The following is a 16,881-nucleotide window of genomic DNA, read 5'->3' on the forward strand; positions in this document are numbered from 1 at the left end:
CTATTTCTACAATTTGCCGGTTCTAATAAAGGAAGAAAGGCGTCAAAGGATTCCTTAGCCCGCTGGCTAAAGTGTGCAATCCAGAAAGCATACAGAGTGCAAGGAGAAGATCCACCTGCACAATTGAGAGCGCACTCCACAAGATCTACATCCGCCTCTTGGGCAGAGAGGGCGCAAGTGCCAATCACAGAAATCTGTAATGCAGCTTCCTGGGCGTCTTCATCCACATTCATGAACCACTACCGACTTGACATACAGAGCAGAGGTCCAGCCTATAGCACAGCGGTATTAACTGCGGCAGCTGACCCACCCTTGGTAGCTAGTTAACTCCCTTCTGTGCTGCCTGAGGACGATGTGGAAAGCGAAAATCTTACTCACGTAATTTTACTTTCCCTGAGTCCGAATGCAGCACATATACACCCGCCCTAAATAAATATTGTAAGCATCACGGAGTCTAGTCATTTACACAAGATGGTGGGGGCGTGATGCCTCTTTATCACCTGCTCTGTACCTGTATTGGTTAACTCTTGATTGAGTTTTTTTTAGGTGGGCGTTCCTATGTTGGGGATATGAGGAGCTGAATAACCCCTTCTTAGCTGCCTGAGGACGATGTGGAAGGGGTGTTATCCAGTCACAGTATGGTGGTATTCGGACTCAGGGAAAGTAAAATTACGTGAGTAAAATTTTCGCTATACCAGACCTGAACAATACTGCCATACTGTGACTAGATAACACCACCACACCAGACCTGACCAATACTGCCATACTGTGACTGGATAAAACTGTCATACCAGACCTGACCAATACCACCATACTGTGACTGGATAATACCACCACACCAGATCTGACCAATACCAACATACTGTGACTGGATAACACCGCCCTACCAGACCTGGCCAATACCAACATACTGTGACTGGATAAAACTGTCATACCAGACCTGACCAATACAACCATACTGTGACTGGATAACACCGCTATACCAGACCTGACCAATACCACCATACTGTGACTGGATAACACAGCTATACCAGACCTGACCTATACCACCATACTGTGACTGGATAACACCCCATACCAGACCTGAACAATACCGCCATACTGTGACTAGATAACACCACCACACCAGACCTGACCAATACCGCCATACTGTGACTGAATAAAACTGTCATACCAGACCTGACCAATACCACCATACTGTGACTGGATAATACCGCCACACCAGATCTGACCAATACCAACATACTGTGACTGGATAACACCGCCCCACCAGACCTGACCAATACCAACATACTGTGACTGGATAAAACTGTCATACCAGACCTGACCAATACCAACATACTGTGACTGGATAAAACTGTCATACCAGACCTGACCAATACAACCATACTGTGACTGGATAACACCGCTATACCAGACCTGACCAATACCGCCATACTGTGACTGGATAACACAGCCATACCAGATCTGACCAATACCGCCATACTGTGACTGGATAACACCGCCATACCAGACCTGACCAATACCGCCATACTGTGACTGGATAACACCGCCACACCAGACCTGACCAATACCAACATACTGTGACTGGATAACACTGCTATACCAGACCTGACCAATACCACCATACTGTGACTAAATAACACAGCCATACCAGACCTGACCAATACCGCCATACTGTGATTGGATAACACTGCCATACCAGACCTGACCAATACCGCCATACTGTGATTGGATAACACCGCCATACCAGACCTGACCAACACCGCCATACTGTGACTGGATAACACTGTCATACCAGACCTGACCAATACCGCCACACTGTGTCTGGATAACACCGCCATACCAGACCTGACCAATACCGCCATACTGTGACTGGATAACACTGTCATACCAGACCTGACCAATACCGCCATACTGTGACTGGATAACACTGCCCCACCAGACCTGACCAATACCACAATACCCCAAAACAACTCAGCACCGAATGTGCAGGAATAATAATAATACTAAAAGCCAAATAAAATGAAGTCCATCTATGAAGAGAGAGCACATTCAGCGCGCATGCCCCTGGAACACGTTTCTTGCGTCCTCTATCGGCGATCTGGGTATTGCAGCTGCTTCGCTTGGTAATCTATTGTGGCCACACCTCTGAGAGACGTCACGCCGCGCGGTGCATGCTGGGGGAAAGAAGGAAGTGCACAGGCTTCTCTCCGTTATGGAAGAGAGGGTAGTCTGACGTCACTTCCGCTGCGAGGCTGTGTTATTGTTGTGTTATAGGGAGCACGGAGCCGATCCCGGTGGTGACCAGGTAACGGGGGGCAGCGGAGGAGGAGGGGGCCGGGCCTAGCAATGGCGGAGAGGAGTCTGTCGCTGGCCTGTCACTAGGAATGGTGGGGGAGGGGTGCAGCACTGAGCTGTCTGCAGAGAGGAGTATATATCACTGATCTGTATATATATAGCAGAGAGGAGTATATATCACTGATCTGTATATATATAGCAGAGAGGAGTATATATCACTGATCTGTATATAGGAATAGCAGAGAGGAGTATATATCACTGATCTGTATATACAAATAGCAGAGAGGAGTATATATCACTGATCTGTATATATATATATATATATATATATATAGCAGAGAGGAGTATATATCACTGATCTGTATATAGGAATAGCAGAGAGGAGTATATATCACTGATCTGTATATACAAATAGCAGAGAGGAGTATATATCACTGATCTGTATATATATATATATATATATATATATATATATATAGCAGAGAGGAGTATATATCACTGATCTGTATATAGGAATAGCAGAGAGGAGTATATATCACTGATCTGTATATATATATATATATATATATATATATATAGCAGAGAGGAGTATATATCACTGATCTGTATATAGGAATAGCAGAGAGGAGTATATATCACTGATCTGTATATATATATATATATATATATATATATATAGCAGAGAGGAGTATATATCACTGATCTGTATATATATATAGCAGAGGGGAGTATATATCACTGATCTGTATATACAAATAGCAGAGAGGAGTATATATCACTGATCTGTATATAGGAATAGCAGAGAGGAGTATATATCACTGATCTGTATATATATATATATATATATATATATATATAGCAGAGAGGAGTATATATCACTGATCTGTATATACAAATAGCAGAGATGAGTATATATCACTGATCTGTATATGTATATAGCAGAGAGGAGTATATATCACTGATCTGTATATATAGGAATAGCAGAGAGGAGTATATATCACTGATCTGTATATATAGGAATAGCAGAGGGGAGTATATATCACTGATCTGTATATATAGGAATAGCAGAGAGGAGTATATATCACTGATCTGTATATATAGGAATAGCAGAGAGGAGTATATATCACTGATCTGTATATATAGGAATAGCAGAGGGGAGTATATATCACTGATCTGTATATATAGGAATAGCAGAGAGGAGTATATATCACTGATCTGTATATATAGGAATAGCAGAGGGGAGTATATATCACTGATCTGTATATATAGGAATAGCAGAGAGGAGTATATATCACTGATCTGTATATAGGAATAGCAGAGAGGAGTATATATCACTGATCTGTATATATAGGAATAGCGGAGAGGAGTATATATCACTGATCTGTATATATAGGAATAGCAGAGAGGAGTATACATCACTGATCTGTATATATAGGAATAGCAGAGAGGAGTATACATCACTGATCTGTATATATATAGCAGAGAGGAGTATATATCACTGATCTGTGTATAGGAATAGCAGAGATGAGTATATATTGGTGATCTGTATATAGGACTAGCACAGGGGAGTATATATGTTGTATAGCTGTATATCAGTGGTACCTGAATGCTATACACACATTCTCATTAGCCGCGGGTCAAGTGGAATCAGGTCTGGCAGCTGTTGAAATTGCCCATGTGGCCGTCCAGCTTCCCAAGCTACCGTCATATAGTCCCTCAATACACAGCCATATTAATACTGGTGTCTGGTATAGTGTATTTGTGGGGTTCATTGTGGGGTAACCCATCCTGTTATATTTAATACATACGGCATATCCCCCATTATCTAACAGTCCGGATCATCCTGTCCTGTAGTTCTGTGCTGTTTCTCTGTTATTCCTCCAGTTAGGTGGCGGTGGTGATGGGGATTACATACAGGAGGTAGCTCAGTGTAGGAACACAAATACAGTATTTACACCAGGAACAGCTGGTCAGACATGGGAGGAAAGCCTTAATTTACCTGTCAGAGACAGTGTGGATCTCCTGGAGGAGGCGGACAGACTAACAGATTGCAGATACACAGCTCAGACTGCTTCTCTCCTGCACACTGCACGTGCTAAGCCCTGCCCACACTCCCTGTTTGTTACTAGAGACAGATTTTCCCTAACCACAGACAGTGGACTGCAGAAGGCAGAGGAGGGAGACATCTAGTGGCCAAGACATTAGAGCTGTTTGTGGAGAACGTGTTATTTTGAGTTAAAGGAGAAGTCTGGCGAAAAATTTTATTGTATTGCCCCCCAAAAGTTATACAAATCACCAATATACACTTATTATGGGAAATGCTTATAAAGTGCTTTTTTCTCTGCACTTACTACTGCATCAAGGCTTCACTTCCTGGATAACATGGTGATGTCACTTCCTGGATAACATGGTGATGTCACTTCCTGGATAACATGGTGATGTCACGACCCGACTCCCAGAGCTGTGTGGGCTGTGGCTGCTGGAGAGGATGATGGCAGGGGGATGCTCAGTGCCCTGTGTCCCTCAGTGTCCCCCTGTCATCATCCTCTCCAGCAGCCACAGCCCAAACAGCTCTGGAAGTCGGGTCGTGACATCACCATGTTATCCAGGAAGTGACATCACCATGTTATCCAGGAAGTGACATTACCATGTTATCCAGGAAGTGACATCACCATGTTATCCAGGAAGTGACATCACCATGTTATCCAGGAAGTGACATCACCATGTTATCCAGGAAGTGACATCACCATGGTATCCAGGAAGTGACATCACCATGTTATCCAGGAACTGAAGCCTTGATGCAGTAGTAAGTGCAGGGAAAAAAAGCACATTATGTGCATTTCCCCTTTCATTTTCCAAAGAGTCTGTGAGGAATGAAAGGTGGAATCTGATTGGTTGCTAGGGGCAACTGAGCCAGTTTCACGGTACACCATGTTTGATAAATCTCCCCCATTGGGTGTATATATGGTTTTGGTCCTGATGCTTCTTTGCATTATACAGGATTTGGATCCCGGCTGACCAATGTTTCTTGACCTTTGGCTCATTAGAGTCCTCTTACCTCTGTAGAGCACACTTGGCTCTGCTTCATCTTTATTACCTGATAGTTGACTCATCTGACTGCACTCATGTCTCCTCCACATTACTGCGCACCTAGTCCTGCCTGACCACAGAGGACCCTCCACACCCACAGTATACTGCCCTCCACGCCCACAGTATACTGCCCTCCACGCCCACAGTATACTGCCCTCCACGCCCCCAGTATGCTGCCCTCCACGCCCCCAGTATACTGCCCTCCACGCCCCCAGTATACTGCCCTCCACGCCCCCAGTATACTGCCCTCCACGCCCCCAGTATACTGCCCTCCTCGCCCACAGTATACTGCCCTCCTCGCCCACAGTATACTGCCCTCCACGCCCCCAGTATACTGCCCTCCACGCCCCCAGTATACTGCCCTCCACGCCCCCAGTATGCTGCCCTCCACGCCCCCAGTATGCTGCCCTCCACGCCCCCAGTATGCTGCCCTCCACGCCCCCAGTATGCTGCCCTCCACGCCCCCAGTATACTGCCCTCCACGCCCCCAGTATACTGCCCTCCACGCCCCCAGTATACTGCCCTCCACGCCCCCAGTATACTGCCCTCCACGCCCCCAGTATACCGCCCTCCACGCCCCCAGTATGCCGCCCTCCACGCCCCCAGTATGCTGCCCTCCACGCCCCCAGTATGCTGCCCTCCACGCCCCCAGTATGCCGCCCTCCACGCCCCCAGTATGCCGCCCTCCACGCCCCCAGTATGCCGCCCTCCACGCCCCCAGTATGCTGCCCTCCACGCCCCCAGTATGCTGCCCTCCACGCCCCCAGTATGCTGCCCTCCACGCCCCCAGTATGCTGCCTTCCACGCCCCCAGTATACTGCCCTCCACGCCCCCAGTATACTGCCCTCCACGCCCCCAGTATACTGCCCTCCACGCCCCCAGTATACCGCCCTCCACGCCCCCAGTATGCCGCCCTCCACGCCCCCAGTATGCCGCCCTCCACGCCCCCAGTATGCCGCCCTCCACGCCCCCAGTATGCCGCCCTCCACGCCCCCAGTATGCCGCCCTCCACGCCCCCAGTATGCCGCCCTCCACGCCCCCAGTATGCTGCCCTCCACGCCCACAGAGGACCCTCCACGCCCACAGTATACTGCCCTCCACGCCCACCGTATACTGCCCTCCACGCCCACAGAGGACCCTCCACGCCCACAGTATACTGCCCTCCACGCCCACAGAGGAGCCTCCACGCCCACAGTATACTGCCCTCCACGCCCACAGAGGACCCTCCACGCCCACAGTATACTACCCTCCACGCCCACAGAGGACCCTCCACGCCCACAGTATACTGCCCTCCACACCCACAGTATACTGCCCTCCACGCCCACAGAGGACCCTCCACGCCCACAGTATACTACCCTCCACGCCCACAGTATACTGCCCTCCACGCCCACAGTATACTGCCCTCCACACCCACAGTATACTGCCCTCCACACCCACAGAGGACCCTCCACGCCCACAGTATACTGCCCTCCACGCCCACAGAGGACCCTCTACACCCACACCTTACTACCCCTCCAAGTATAGTGGAAGAAGCAGAAAATCTCCTGATAAGACAAATAGATGAGGCAGCAAAGCAGAATCAGGTCATTATTGTGAGGGACTTAAAAGGGATATTCTGCTCAAACATAACCTTTGATATGTTGCTGCCCATAGTGAGACTAACAATTCATTCAATTATTATCTATTCATTCTCCTTCCCTCAGTTCTCAGCGGCTGCTTTCTTCTGAAGACACAATAATCTGTTTGTGAGCTTTTCTCTTTGTCTCCCCCTCCTCCCCCCTTCCTTCTGAGACGCTGATGTAAACAAGTCCCTGGCAGGCTTTATCTGCAACATTGTAGCTTCTTTGTGAGTTCATTAATAACTTGAGCTCAGAATAACCCTCCCAACATTACAAAGAAGCTACAATGTTGCAGATACAGCCAGTCACAGACTTGTTTACATCAGCGTCTTAGAAGGAAGGGGGGAGGAGGGGGAGACAAAGAGAGAGGCTCACACACAGATTTTTCTGTCTTCAGCAGAAAGCAGTAGCTGAGAACTAGGGGAAGGAGACTTAATAGATAATAACAAGTATGGAAGGAATTGTTAGTCTCACCGTGGCCAGCAACATATCAAAAGTTATGTTTGAGTGGAATACCCCTTTAACTACCCCCAATATAAACTGGAAAGTAGAAGAAACCTGAAGCTCCAGCAAATGAAGCGGATAATAGTAAAAGAATATTACTCTTAACAAATAACTAAGAGAGGGCCTTGGTGACATAGACTGGGACAATGCCTTCAGAAATGAAAGAAATGGGACATATTTAAGAGCATTCTGGGTAGATCGTGTGAACGACACATACCATATGGGAATAAACGCAGTAAAAAAAAGGGGGGGGGGGACCAATTTGCTGCTAGGGATGCAATAAATGATAAAAAAAAAAAAACGCGTTCCGGCTACTAAAACAAGAAGGTAGTGGGGAAGCATTGAACAATTATAGGCAGAAGAATAGAATGTGTAAAAAAAATAAATAAAAGAAGCAAAAAAATGCCACAGAAAGAAGCATTGCCACACAAATAATAAGAGACTATAAACTGAAAATGTTGGTCCCCTCAAAAATAATCTGGGTGTAATGGTGGAGGGGGAAGAGGAAAAGGCCAATCTACTAAATACATTCTTCTCTACTGTATTCACAGAGGAGAATCCCATAACAGAGGACATGACTAGGGATAATGTAAATCCTCCCATAAATCTCACCTGCCTAACACAACAAGAAGTGGGAAGACGCCTTAAAAACATTAAAATCCATAAGTCACCGGGCCCAGAAGGTATCCATCCTAGAGTTTTACAGGAGTTAAAGCGGCACTATCAGCAGGTGCGGGCCAAAGGACCTGCTCATATGAGCCAGACGCTATTTACCTCATGATTCCAGAGCTGTAATTTATATTCCTGCGGGGTCCGGTAAAAGGTTGTTTTCCGCTAATTGCTTATATGCTAATTAGCGGTTCAGAGCATTTGGGGTGTTCCCCGTTCTCCCGGAGCACCCACACGGCCCCCCTAGTTTTTGTAGCGCTGGATAACCCCTTTAAGTACTGTGTTAGACAGACCCTTATTCCTAATATATATTGATTCTATATAAACAGGGACTGTTCCACAGGACTGGCGCATAGCTAATGTGGTACCAATATTCAAGAAGGGGTCAAAGAGTGATCCTGGAAACTACAGGCCTGTAAGTCTAACATCTCTAGTGGGTAAATTATTTGAGGGGTTTGTAAGAGATGCTATACTGGAGTATCATAATCATTATAATCTTATAACGCAGCACCAGCATGGATTTATGAGGGAACAAAGGGGGGTCATTAATTGAGCTTATTCAGATTGGGTTTTAGTTACTAGTGGGGTACCACAGGGGTCAGTGTTGGGTCACAGTTACTAGTCTGGTATCACAGGGGTCACTGTTGGGTCACAGTAACTAGTGGGGTACTACAGGGGTCAATATTGGGTCAATTTCTTTTTAATATATTTATTAATGACCTTGTAGAGGGGCTACAGAGTAGAATCTCCATATTTGCAGATGATACCAAACTTGGTAAATCAGCACAGAGGAGGATAATAAATTACAGAGGGATTTGGAGAAGCTGGAGGCTTGGGCAGATAATTGACAAATGAAGTTTAATGTGGATAAATGTAAGGTTATGCATTTGGGCCGTAGAAATAATAAGTACAGTTATGTGCTAAATAATAAAACACTGGGTAACACTGCTTCCGAGAAGGGGGTATTGGTGGACAGTAAACTGAGCTTTAGTGATCAGTGTCAGGCAGCAGCTGCCAAGGCTAATAAAATAATGGGATGCATCAAAAGTCAAGATGCTAAAGATATAGTTTTGCCTCTTTGTGGTCAGACCACACATGGAATACTGTGTACAGTTTTACCTACAGAGCACCCTCCACACCACAGTACAGTACTTACCCTCACAGCACCCGCCACAGTACGGTGCCCTACACACCCACAGAGCACCCTCCACACTACAGCACTCACATACACGGACTCTTCTCACTGCAGGGCTCCTTCTCTGTCTTCAGGCTTCATCCACTGCCCATAAGGGTACTGATGCCTGCCAGTGTCAGGGCATTTTGTACACATATTATGTATTGACACAGTACAGCATGAGGACCCAGTGCGGTGAGTGCCACCTGGTGGATAGGAGGCCATGGAGCATGAGGTGATACGTTTTTGCATCCATGTGCCCTATAGTCTGAGGAGTTATACGGTATCTGTCGTCCGTCAATCATGTTCCAAACTGCTGATACTGTTAGATGCGGTTAGTGTAAAGAGACACATGGTACCTGTCATGTATCCAGCTGTACTTCCAGAATATACTTACTTTTATTTTCTGGTACAAAGTGTCACAGAGGCGTTCCCACCCCCCTGAGGTGCTGAGGGCCGTAGCACCTCCTCGCTCCCCCTCCCACCCCTGACCCAAGATGCTTGGGAACACCTCTCTGACCTTTTTACTGGAGATTACTGTCACCACTTATCTACAGGATTAGGTACAACTAGCTGACCGATGGGGGTCCGGCTGTTGGGACCCCCACTGATCACCAGAACAGAGGTCACTCGTGCCCTGGGTGAATGGAGCGGCATCACACGTCTGCCCGGGACTCCATTCATTCTCTAGGGGGCAATTGGCATCTGCCTCGGGAGGGTTTTTGCCTTCCTCTGGATCAACACAGTAGGATTATACAGTAGGTTAAACTTGATGGACTCTATCTATGGACATCTGCACATTGGCGAGCACTGGGCTCTCCTGTCCTCGGTGGTCCCATAGACAGTTAATGAAGACAGACGTGGGGCGGGGTCTGAGTGTCCAGACCCCCGTCCATCACTAGATCACTTCTCTTTCCAGTTTCCTGCAGAGGACGAGCTCCATAAACTTACTATAGAGTTTGTCTCCTGCAGTGAGCCAGGGAGGGAAGCGCTCAGCCGTGCACTTCTCCTACCACATTCCAGCCATGGGTGTTGGTCAGAACATCCAGACCCCAACCAATCTAATCAGGGCCGGGGATGGAGGACCACAGGGCCACGGTCCAGCTGCACAGACCTCTCTATGAATGCCCAGCTCACAGATATGTATGGGTGGGCTGCTCAGTGTCAGGTATCAGCCCCCGTGGGGGGAGTATTAGTGATATAGTGAATAGCAGATACAAGTACATCACTAATATTATCTATATTTCTCATCCGCTTTTCCATAGATTCTACAAAGAAGAATAATCTGCAGGTAGAACCTAAACCTCGGCCGCCATGTTTCGCTTCATGAGAGACACCGACCCACAGGATCCCGGCATGTTCCTGATGTGAGCGCTGACCTCTCACCCTCATTCTATCACCGGTAGTCTTATTTCTCTTATTCTACTCATTACTATCTCTCCCCTGCAGGGATCCATTTGCGTTGCACCGCCAGCACATGAGACGCATGTTTTCCGGTAATTTTGGGATGTCGCCTTTCCTGAGTCTGACGGACGGGAGCGTGCCGGCACTGCCGAGAACTGCGGCCCCTCGTGACATGCAGGTGACGCCTCAGAGCCCGCTCTACCCCCACCCCCCTAAATGTTATGTACTATGTGTCTCTCATCCTGGTCTTCTCTCTCCTTCTCTCTTTGTGCCTTCCTCACCTCGTACCTGCCAGGCGGGAGCGCTGAGCCCATTCGGCATGATGGGAATGGTAAGAAAACCGTCACATTATTCAGTGTATTGCAAACCAGCCAGGGGATCAGTGAACCTGGACCTTAAAGGGGATGTCTGCTTATTAAAGGGGTTATTCAGGATTAGAAAAAACACAGGTACCATATTGCCAAAACAGCACCACCCCTGTCCTCAGGTTCTGTGTAGTACTGCAATTCAACTCCATTCATTTCAATGGAACCGAGCTGCAAAACCCCCACACCTAAACTGAGGACAAGAGTGGTGCTGTTTTCGAAAGAAAGCGTGCATGTTTTTTGAGCCTGGATAACCCCTTAAAGGGATTGTCTAGTCTGTAAATGTTATTTTATAATGAGCTGATTATTGATAGTCTCATGGATACACAAGTCTGTGCACAATTTGGGGGGTGGGATGTATCAGTGACTGTGATACATTGTACTGTATGGGCCCGTATTCACTTATATGTTTTGTGTGCACAGGGTGGTGGATTTATGGACATGTTTTCTATGATGAATGACCTCATGGGCGGTATGGTGAGTATATACATATATTATCTTCTACCTGCAGAGGTCTCCTGCTGGAGTGTCCGACATGTTTCTAACTTCATTTTATCTTCCTCAGGAGCAAATGACCAGCTCCTCAAACTGTCAGACCTTCTCGTCTTCCACAGTCATCTCATACTCCAATATGGGGGGGGGAGCCGTGGCCCCTAAAGTCTATCAGGAGACATCGCAGACGCGGTGCGCACCTGGTGGGGTGAGTGCTACCATAGAAGGCTACGCATTGTACATGGATGAATGGGATTGACGATTGTAGTGGCTGAGAATAGGACTATTTAGAGGGGTTCTTAAATAAGTGAATATGAGGGCAGGGTAGATGGAACATGGAATATTCTGGTATGTTCTGTAGTCTATGCAGAATATTACAGGATCCCGTAGACATAGTGGATGCCTTCCTGCTGTTCCATCCAGTATATACTGATATAGCAAACAATATTGAAAGTAATTGTATATCTAATGTGTAAGTGGGGAACGGGGGGGGACGGGGTTAAATTCTCTACCCCGCTACTGACCTTTAGGGACACAGTGATCGGACTTGCCAGATATCATTTTTCTGCTTTACTTTGAAGATCCGTGAAACGCGGCGCACCATGCGGGATTCAGACAGCGGAATGGAACAGATGAGCATCGGACATCACATCGGAGAACGATCGCACATCATGCAGCGCTCACACAACCGCCGCACTGGGGACCGGGAGGAAAGACAAGAGTTTATCAACATGGATGAAAGTGAGTAGAGAATCCTTCTATTCATCCTTAATGGACTTGTCTTATGTCCTGATTATGACACTATGGCTCGAGCCTTGCCCTTTGGGGCTCTGGTCCAGGCCTGCCTTGGCCTTTGGGGCTCTGGTCCAGGCCTGCCTTGGCCTTTGGGGCTCTGGTCCAGGCCTGCCTTGGCCTTTGGGGCTCTGGTCCAGGCCTGCCTTGGCCTTTGGGGCTCTGGTCCGTGCCTGCCTTGGCCTTTGGGGCTCTGGTCCGGGACGGGCCTGCCTTGGCCTTTGGGGCTCTGGTCCGGGCCTGCCTTGGCCTTTGGGGCTCTGGTCCGGGCCTGCCTTGGCCTTTGGGGCTCTGGTCCGGGCCTGCCTTGGCCTTTGGGGCTCTGGTCCGGGCCTGCCTTGGCCTTTGGGGCTCTGGTCCGGGCCTGCCTTGGCCTTTGGGGCTCTGGTCCGGGCCTGCCTTGGCCTTTGGGGCTCTGGTCCGGGCCTGCCTTGGCCTTTGGGGCTCTGGTCTGGGCATCACCCTTTGGCACTGTGGTCCAGGTTGGGTGCAGATTTTAATTAAAAAATTGCTAAATGTGCCTTACCCTGCATGTTCTGCTTCTTATATTGCCAACCTGTCACCTCTACTATCTTCCTTTTGGTTTGCCAATGTGGCAACCTGTGAAAATGCCAGCATATTGCCGGACGGCTTGTTATGTTACATGGACTGAACCTTGTCTGCCAGCCCCTATGTTTGTTCCATTAACCTCTATGGGCCCGGCAGGAGTTTGCTGCGTTATTCATCAGTATACTATATAAACAGGTTAATATGCATTGTGACTGCATATTCCTAGACACTAAACTGCCGCATACTGGACTCTTTGTGCAGTGCCAATTGTATTTATTCAGTTTTGCATGAATACTATAGTAACAGGTTGCAGGTGTATAGTGAAAACATTAGGTAAAACAAGGTGTGAACAGACCCTTAGGTTGGTCACTATAAACCTAGGTACATACTGACCATACCTCCCTAGAAAATGCCTAGGCAAGACATTATGGGGCATGTAGTATCCAGAATTACTGCCTGTTAAATGGTCTTCATTTATAAATCCTGCCTTCTGTCCCCCACTCCAGATGACGCTGCCGAGTTTGATGATGAATGGCATAGAGGGACCTCCCGTTACAGGAACCAGAGGGGGCTGGCATACAGAAGGAGAGGCGGCCCAGAGGAGCAGCTCGCCATCCAGGGACCTGAAGACAACACAATAAGGCCGTCCCGCAGATACGACTGGTGATAGGTGAGCGCACATCTTCAGTCTTCAGCCTGGACAGCTCGCCTGCCAGGCTAGATGGTTCCTCTAATCTTAGACCAACGCTGCGGGTCCTTGCATTGCTGCTACTGATAGTAGGACAAGGGCTAGTGAACATTATGTGAGAGTCAGACCCACACCAGAGGGTAGACCATCAGTTTTATAAGCCTAGATAACCCCTTTAAAGGGTTTTCTGGGCTTATGCAATTTATGGTTAATGCTGAACAGTGTCATTAGCATCAGACATTGTTGGTGTGTCCTAATGCTGTGCCATCAGTGTGTGCGCCAGCATTACCCTGTGAGATAAAGACTTCATCAGGGGACCATAGATTATTGACTCTGGCTTTTGCAGTACCTTGAACTACCCAGCAGGTGGAGCTCTGTGTTTTTACAAGTTTTGTGTTTTTTTTTACTTCTCTATAAAATAAATCCTTTTTGTTTCTGATGAAAATTGCTAAATGACGATCCAGGTAATGTCTGTGATTTACATTAACTAATGCACCTAAACCATCGGCTTAATGATGAGTGAAATGTGGGTGGAAAAGAGTAAGTTCTCTCATCATCGGAGGTCCCAGGAGTGTAGAGCGCCTCCACGTTATTGCAATAAGGCCGAGCAGCTGTGCATCTCTACGTCTTATCCTATTCCAGTCACAGCCAGAGCTGCATTCACAATTTTGCTGGTTTGTACAGTGACTTGTAGAGTGAAACCTGTTCCGTATATATATGTGCCCATATATCTCTATTAAATTTGGGGCAGCGTTCTCCAACCTGTGGCTCTCCAGCAACACTACAACCCCTAGCAGGTCCTGAAGTTGTAGTTGTGTAATAGCTGAAAAGCTTTGGGTGGGAAACCCTGGTATTCATATGCTATTCCTAATATAGACCAGTCACATCTGACAATGTCATCCCCTATCCACACCATAGGGATAACTTATTGCATGAGGCCCCTGCGATCTTGAGAATAGGGACTTCAGGCTCCCTTTGTATTAGTACTGTGTAATGCCTGACTTCTCCTGTGGTGGCGCTGCAGGGGAATTTAACACTTGCTATAAGGTTCCTCCACAGATCACAGCTGATCCCAGGATCACAAAAAGTGTTAATGTGATGAGGGTGAAAAGTGCAAATGTAATTTTTTGTAAGAGGGTTAAAAAAAAAAAAACATGGCAGTTTTCTCCTAGAAAGGCCACTACTCCAGTCCTTGGGTTGTGTCTCATATTGCAGCCCAATTTTCATGGAGCTGCGATACCACACACAACCTGTGGACAGGTGCGGCGCTGTTTCTAGAAGTAAACTTCCCTTCTCTTCTGAAAAGCGTCTTTAGGATATGTTCACACAAGGTACAGAGAACGGCCGCTGTTTGTCACTCATTTTCAATGCAGTGACAGCTGGAAATAATTGACGTCAATTATTTCCACGGCTGTAGCAAACAACGGCCTTCAATGCAACACATTTCTCTATGACAAGTACGACCATTGCTTTCATAAAAAATACATTGTGTGAACATAGCCTTAAAGGGGTAATCCTAATAATACAAGTCATTGGGGATCAGTAATTGATGGGGGTTGGACCTGATCACTAGATTGGGGGTCTCTGGGGGTACTGTTAGTCGGTTATCTTTGTCAGTCCTATAGCAAGTGATGGAAGTGGCATTGTGCTTGACCACCGCTCCCTTGTTCTTAGGATCGGTGGTGGTCCCAGCTGTCGGCCCCCCCACCATCAGTAATCCCTTATTCTCTCGATAACGCCTCTCCCGCTCCTCAGCCCGGTGCTCTGTGCTGCTCTCCACTTGCACCAGTCTCATGTGCCTCACCTTCTCCTCTCTCCTTACAGGGAACATCTGCACGGATGAGACAAGATTCCGAATATTCCCAAAGGGACCACTCCCTCCGCTCACCGCTGCATCATCTCCTGATACCTCTGTCCTCTTCCCCCTCGCTCCCTAATTTTTATTTTTATCCTCACATCTGCACTTTTTTTTTTGTTTTTTTTTAACCCTCTCTCTGGAAATTCCATAAAAGGTTCCGTACAACCAGGAGCTACATTAGGGAGAGGGTGAAAAGCTCTTTTTAGGGTCATACGGAGGGGTAGATGGAGTCTTGTTACAGGGGGGTTGAGTAGAGGGAGGCAGGGCCTGTGAATTGCAAGGGGTGGGGGTGGGTCGGAGTTAATATTTAAGTTCTTTAGATGTAGCTTTTTCATCTTTATAGACCATTGATCTGCAGGCTATGGGCTCTCAAGGGAGGGTGAAACTGTCCCTCCCAGCATGCAGGTCTCAGGGTATGCTGGGAGTTGTAGTTTCACCAATGCCGGAGAGCTGCAGCATGCACGTCACTGGTGTAGATACATTGGAAGTTCTGTGATGGTGATAGAAGGGGAAATACAGACGCACCGCAGAGTTACTGATGGTGGGTGGGTGCAATGAAGGCCAATTCACTCTACCTGGTAGGGGATGTAGTATAACATATTTTTTTTGTTCGTTTCACAATGTTTAATAATAATTGTACAACTGTATTAATAAAAGGAGAACGTGTTCTGTTCCTTCATCTGGATTTCAGTCTAGCGCTGCAAGGCAACAATGTAACCACTAAGTCAGTCAGGGACCCCCCCCAGTCCTTACCAATACTAGAACATAGGGATCTCGCCAAGTACTGAGCCAGGGACACCCCCCAGTCCTTACCAATTCTATAAAAAAGGGGTCTCACCAAGTACTGAGCCAGGGACACCCCCCCCCCCCCCCCCAGTCCTTACCAATACTATAAAAAAGGGGTCTCACCAAGTACTGAGCCAGGGACACCCCCACCCCCAGTCCTTACCAATACTAGAACAAAGGGATCTCACAAAGTACTGAGCCAGGGACCTTCCCCCAGCTGTGTTACTTTGTTCAGTTAGAACTCTGGGGCACATGGTGGTCCGGTCATACTAGCAGGTAATGGGGTCTCCAGGGTTATTTTATGCCATTGAAATACAACCCACCTTCTATCTGACATCTTTCTAATGCAGTTTTTGCACCATTGTGGTATTACGGAATCGGACAAATTTGAGAACCTGGAAATTAGAAGCAGATATCAGTGAAGGTTGTATAAGGGAAGGAAGAGGTATCAAAGCCAGCGCTAAAGAAATGAAAGCGGCTGCCTGCAGCGACCAATCAAGTCCCTGAAGCGGAAGCTGATTGGTTGTTCTATCCATCTGCTCCACTTTGCATTGAATCTGATGCATCTTACCTAATTTATACAGGAGCTT

The 16,881-nt window shown here is 47.4% G+C and overlaps 1 protein-coding gene across 1 annotated transcript; it reads left to right on the plus strand.

Moving 5' to 3' along the window:
- Positions 1 to 2,166: 2,166 nt before the first annotated feature.
- Positions 2,167 to 16,178, plus strand: MLF2 (myeloid leukemia factor 2). The gene is made up of 9 exons (XM_069978867.1): positions 2,167 to 2,311; positions 10,623 to 10,724; positions 10,807 to 10,939; positions 11,057 to 11,092; positions 11,550 to 11,603; positions 11,692 to 11,826; positions 12,200 to 12,359; positions 13,466 to 13,629; positions 15,472 to 16,178. Exons 2-8 carry the CDS (start codon positions 10,672 to 10,674, stop codon positions 13,624 to 13,626), a joined length of 732 nt encoding a protein of 243 aa, XP_069834968.1. The 5' UTR covers positions 2,167 to 2,311; positions 10,623 to 10,671; the 3' UTR covers positions 13,627 to 13,629; positions 15,472 to 16,178.
- Positions 16,179 to 16,881: the final 703 nt, after the last annotated feature.

Source organism: Dendropsophus ebraccatus, chromosome 8 (assembly GCF_027789765.1).
Source record: "Dendropsophus ebraccatus isolate aDenEbr1 chromosome 8, aDenEbr1.pat, whole genome shotgun sequence".
Classification (NCBI taxonomy): domain Eukaryota; kingdom Metazoa; phylum Chordata; class Amphibia; order Anura; family Hylidae; genus Dendropsophus; species Dendropsophus ebraccatus.

Excerpts from the sequence above, each read along its gene's own strand:
- MLF2 (XM_069978867.1), top strand. The coding sequence starts at position 10,672 with ATGTTTCGCTTCATGAGAGACACCGACCCACAGGATCCCGGCATGTTC. Across the intron at positions 11,093-11,549 it reads CATTCGGCATGATGGGAATG|GGTGGTGGATTTATGGACAT; the intron begins GTAAGAAAACCG and ends TTGTGTGCACAG. Across the intron at positions 12,360-13,465 it reads GTTTATCAACATGGATGAAA|ATGACGCTGCCGAGTTTGAT; the intron begins GTGAGTAGAGAA and ends CCCCCACTCCAG.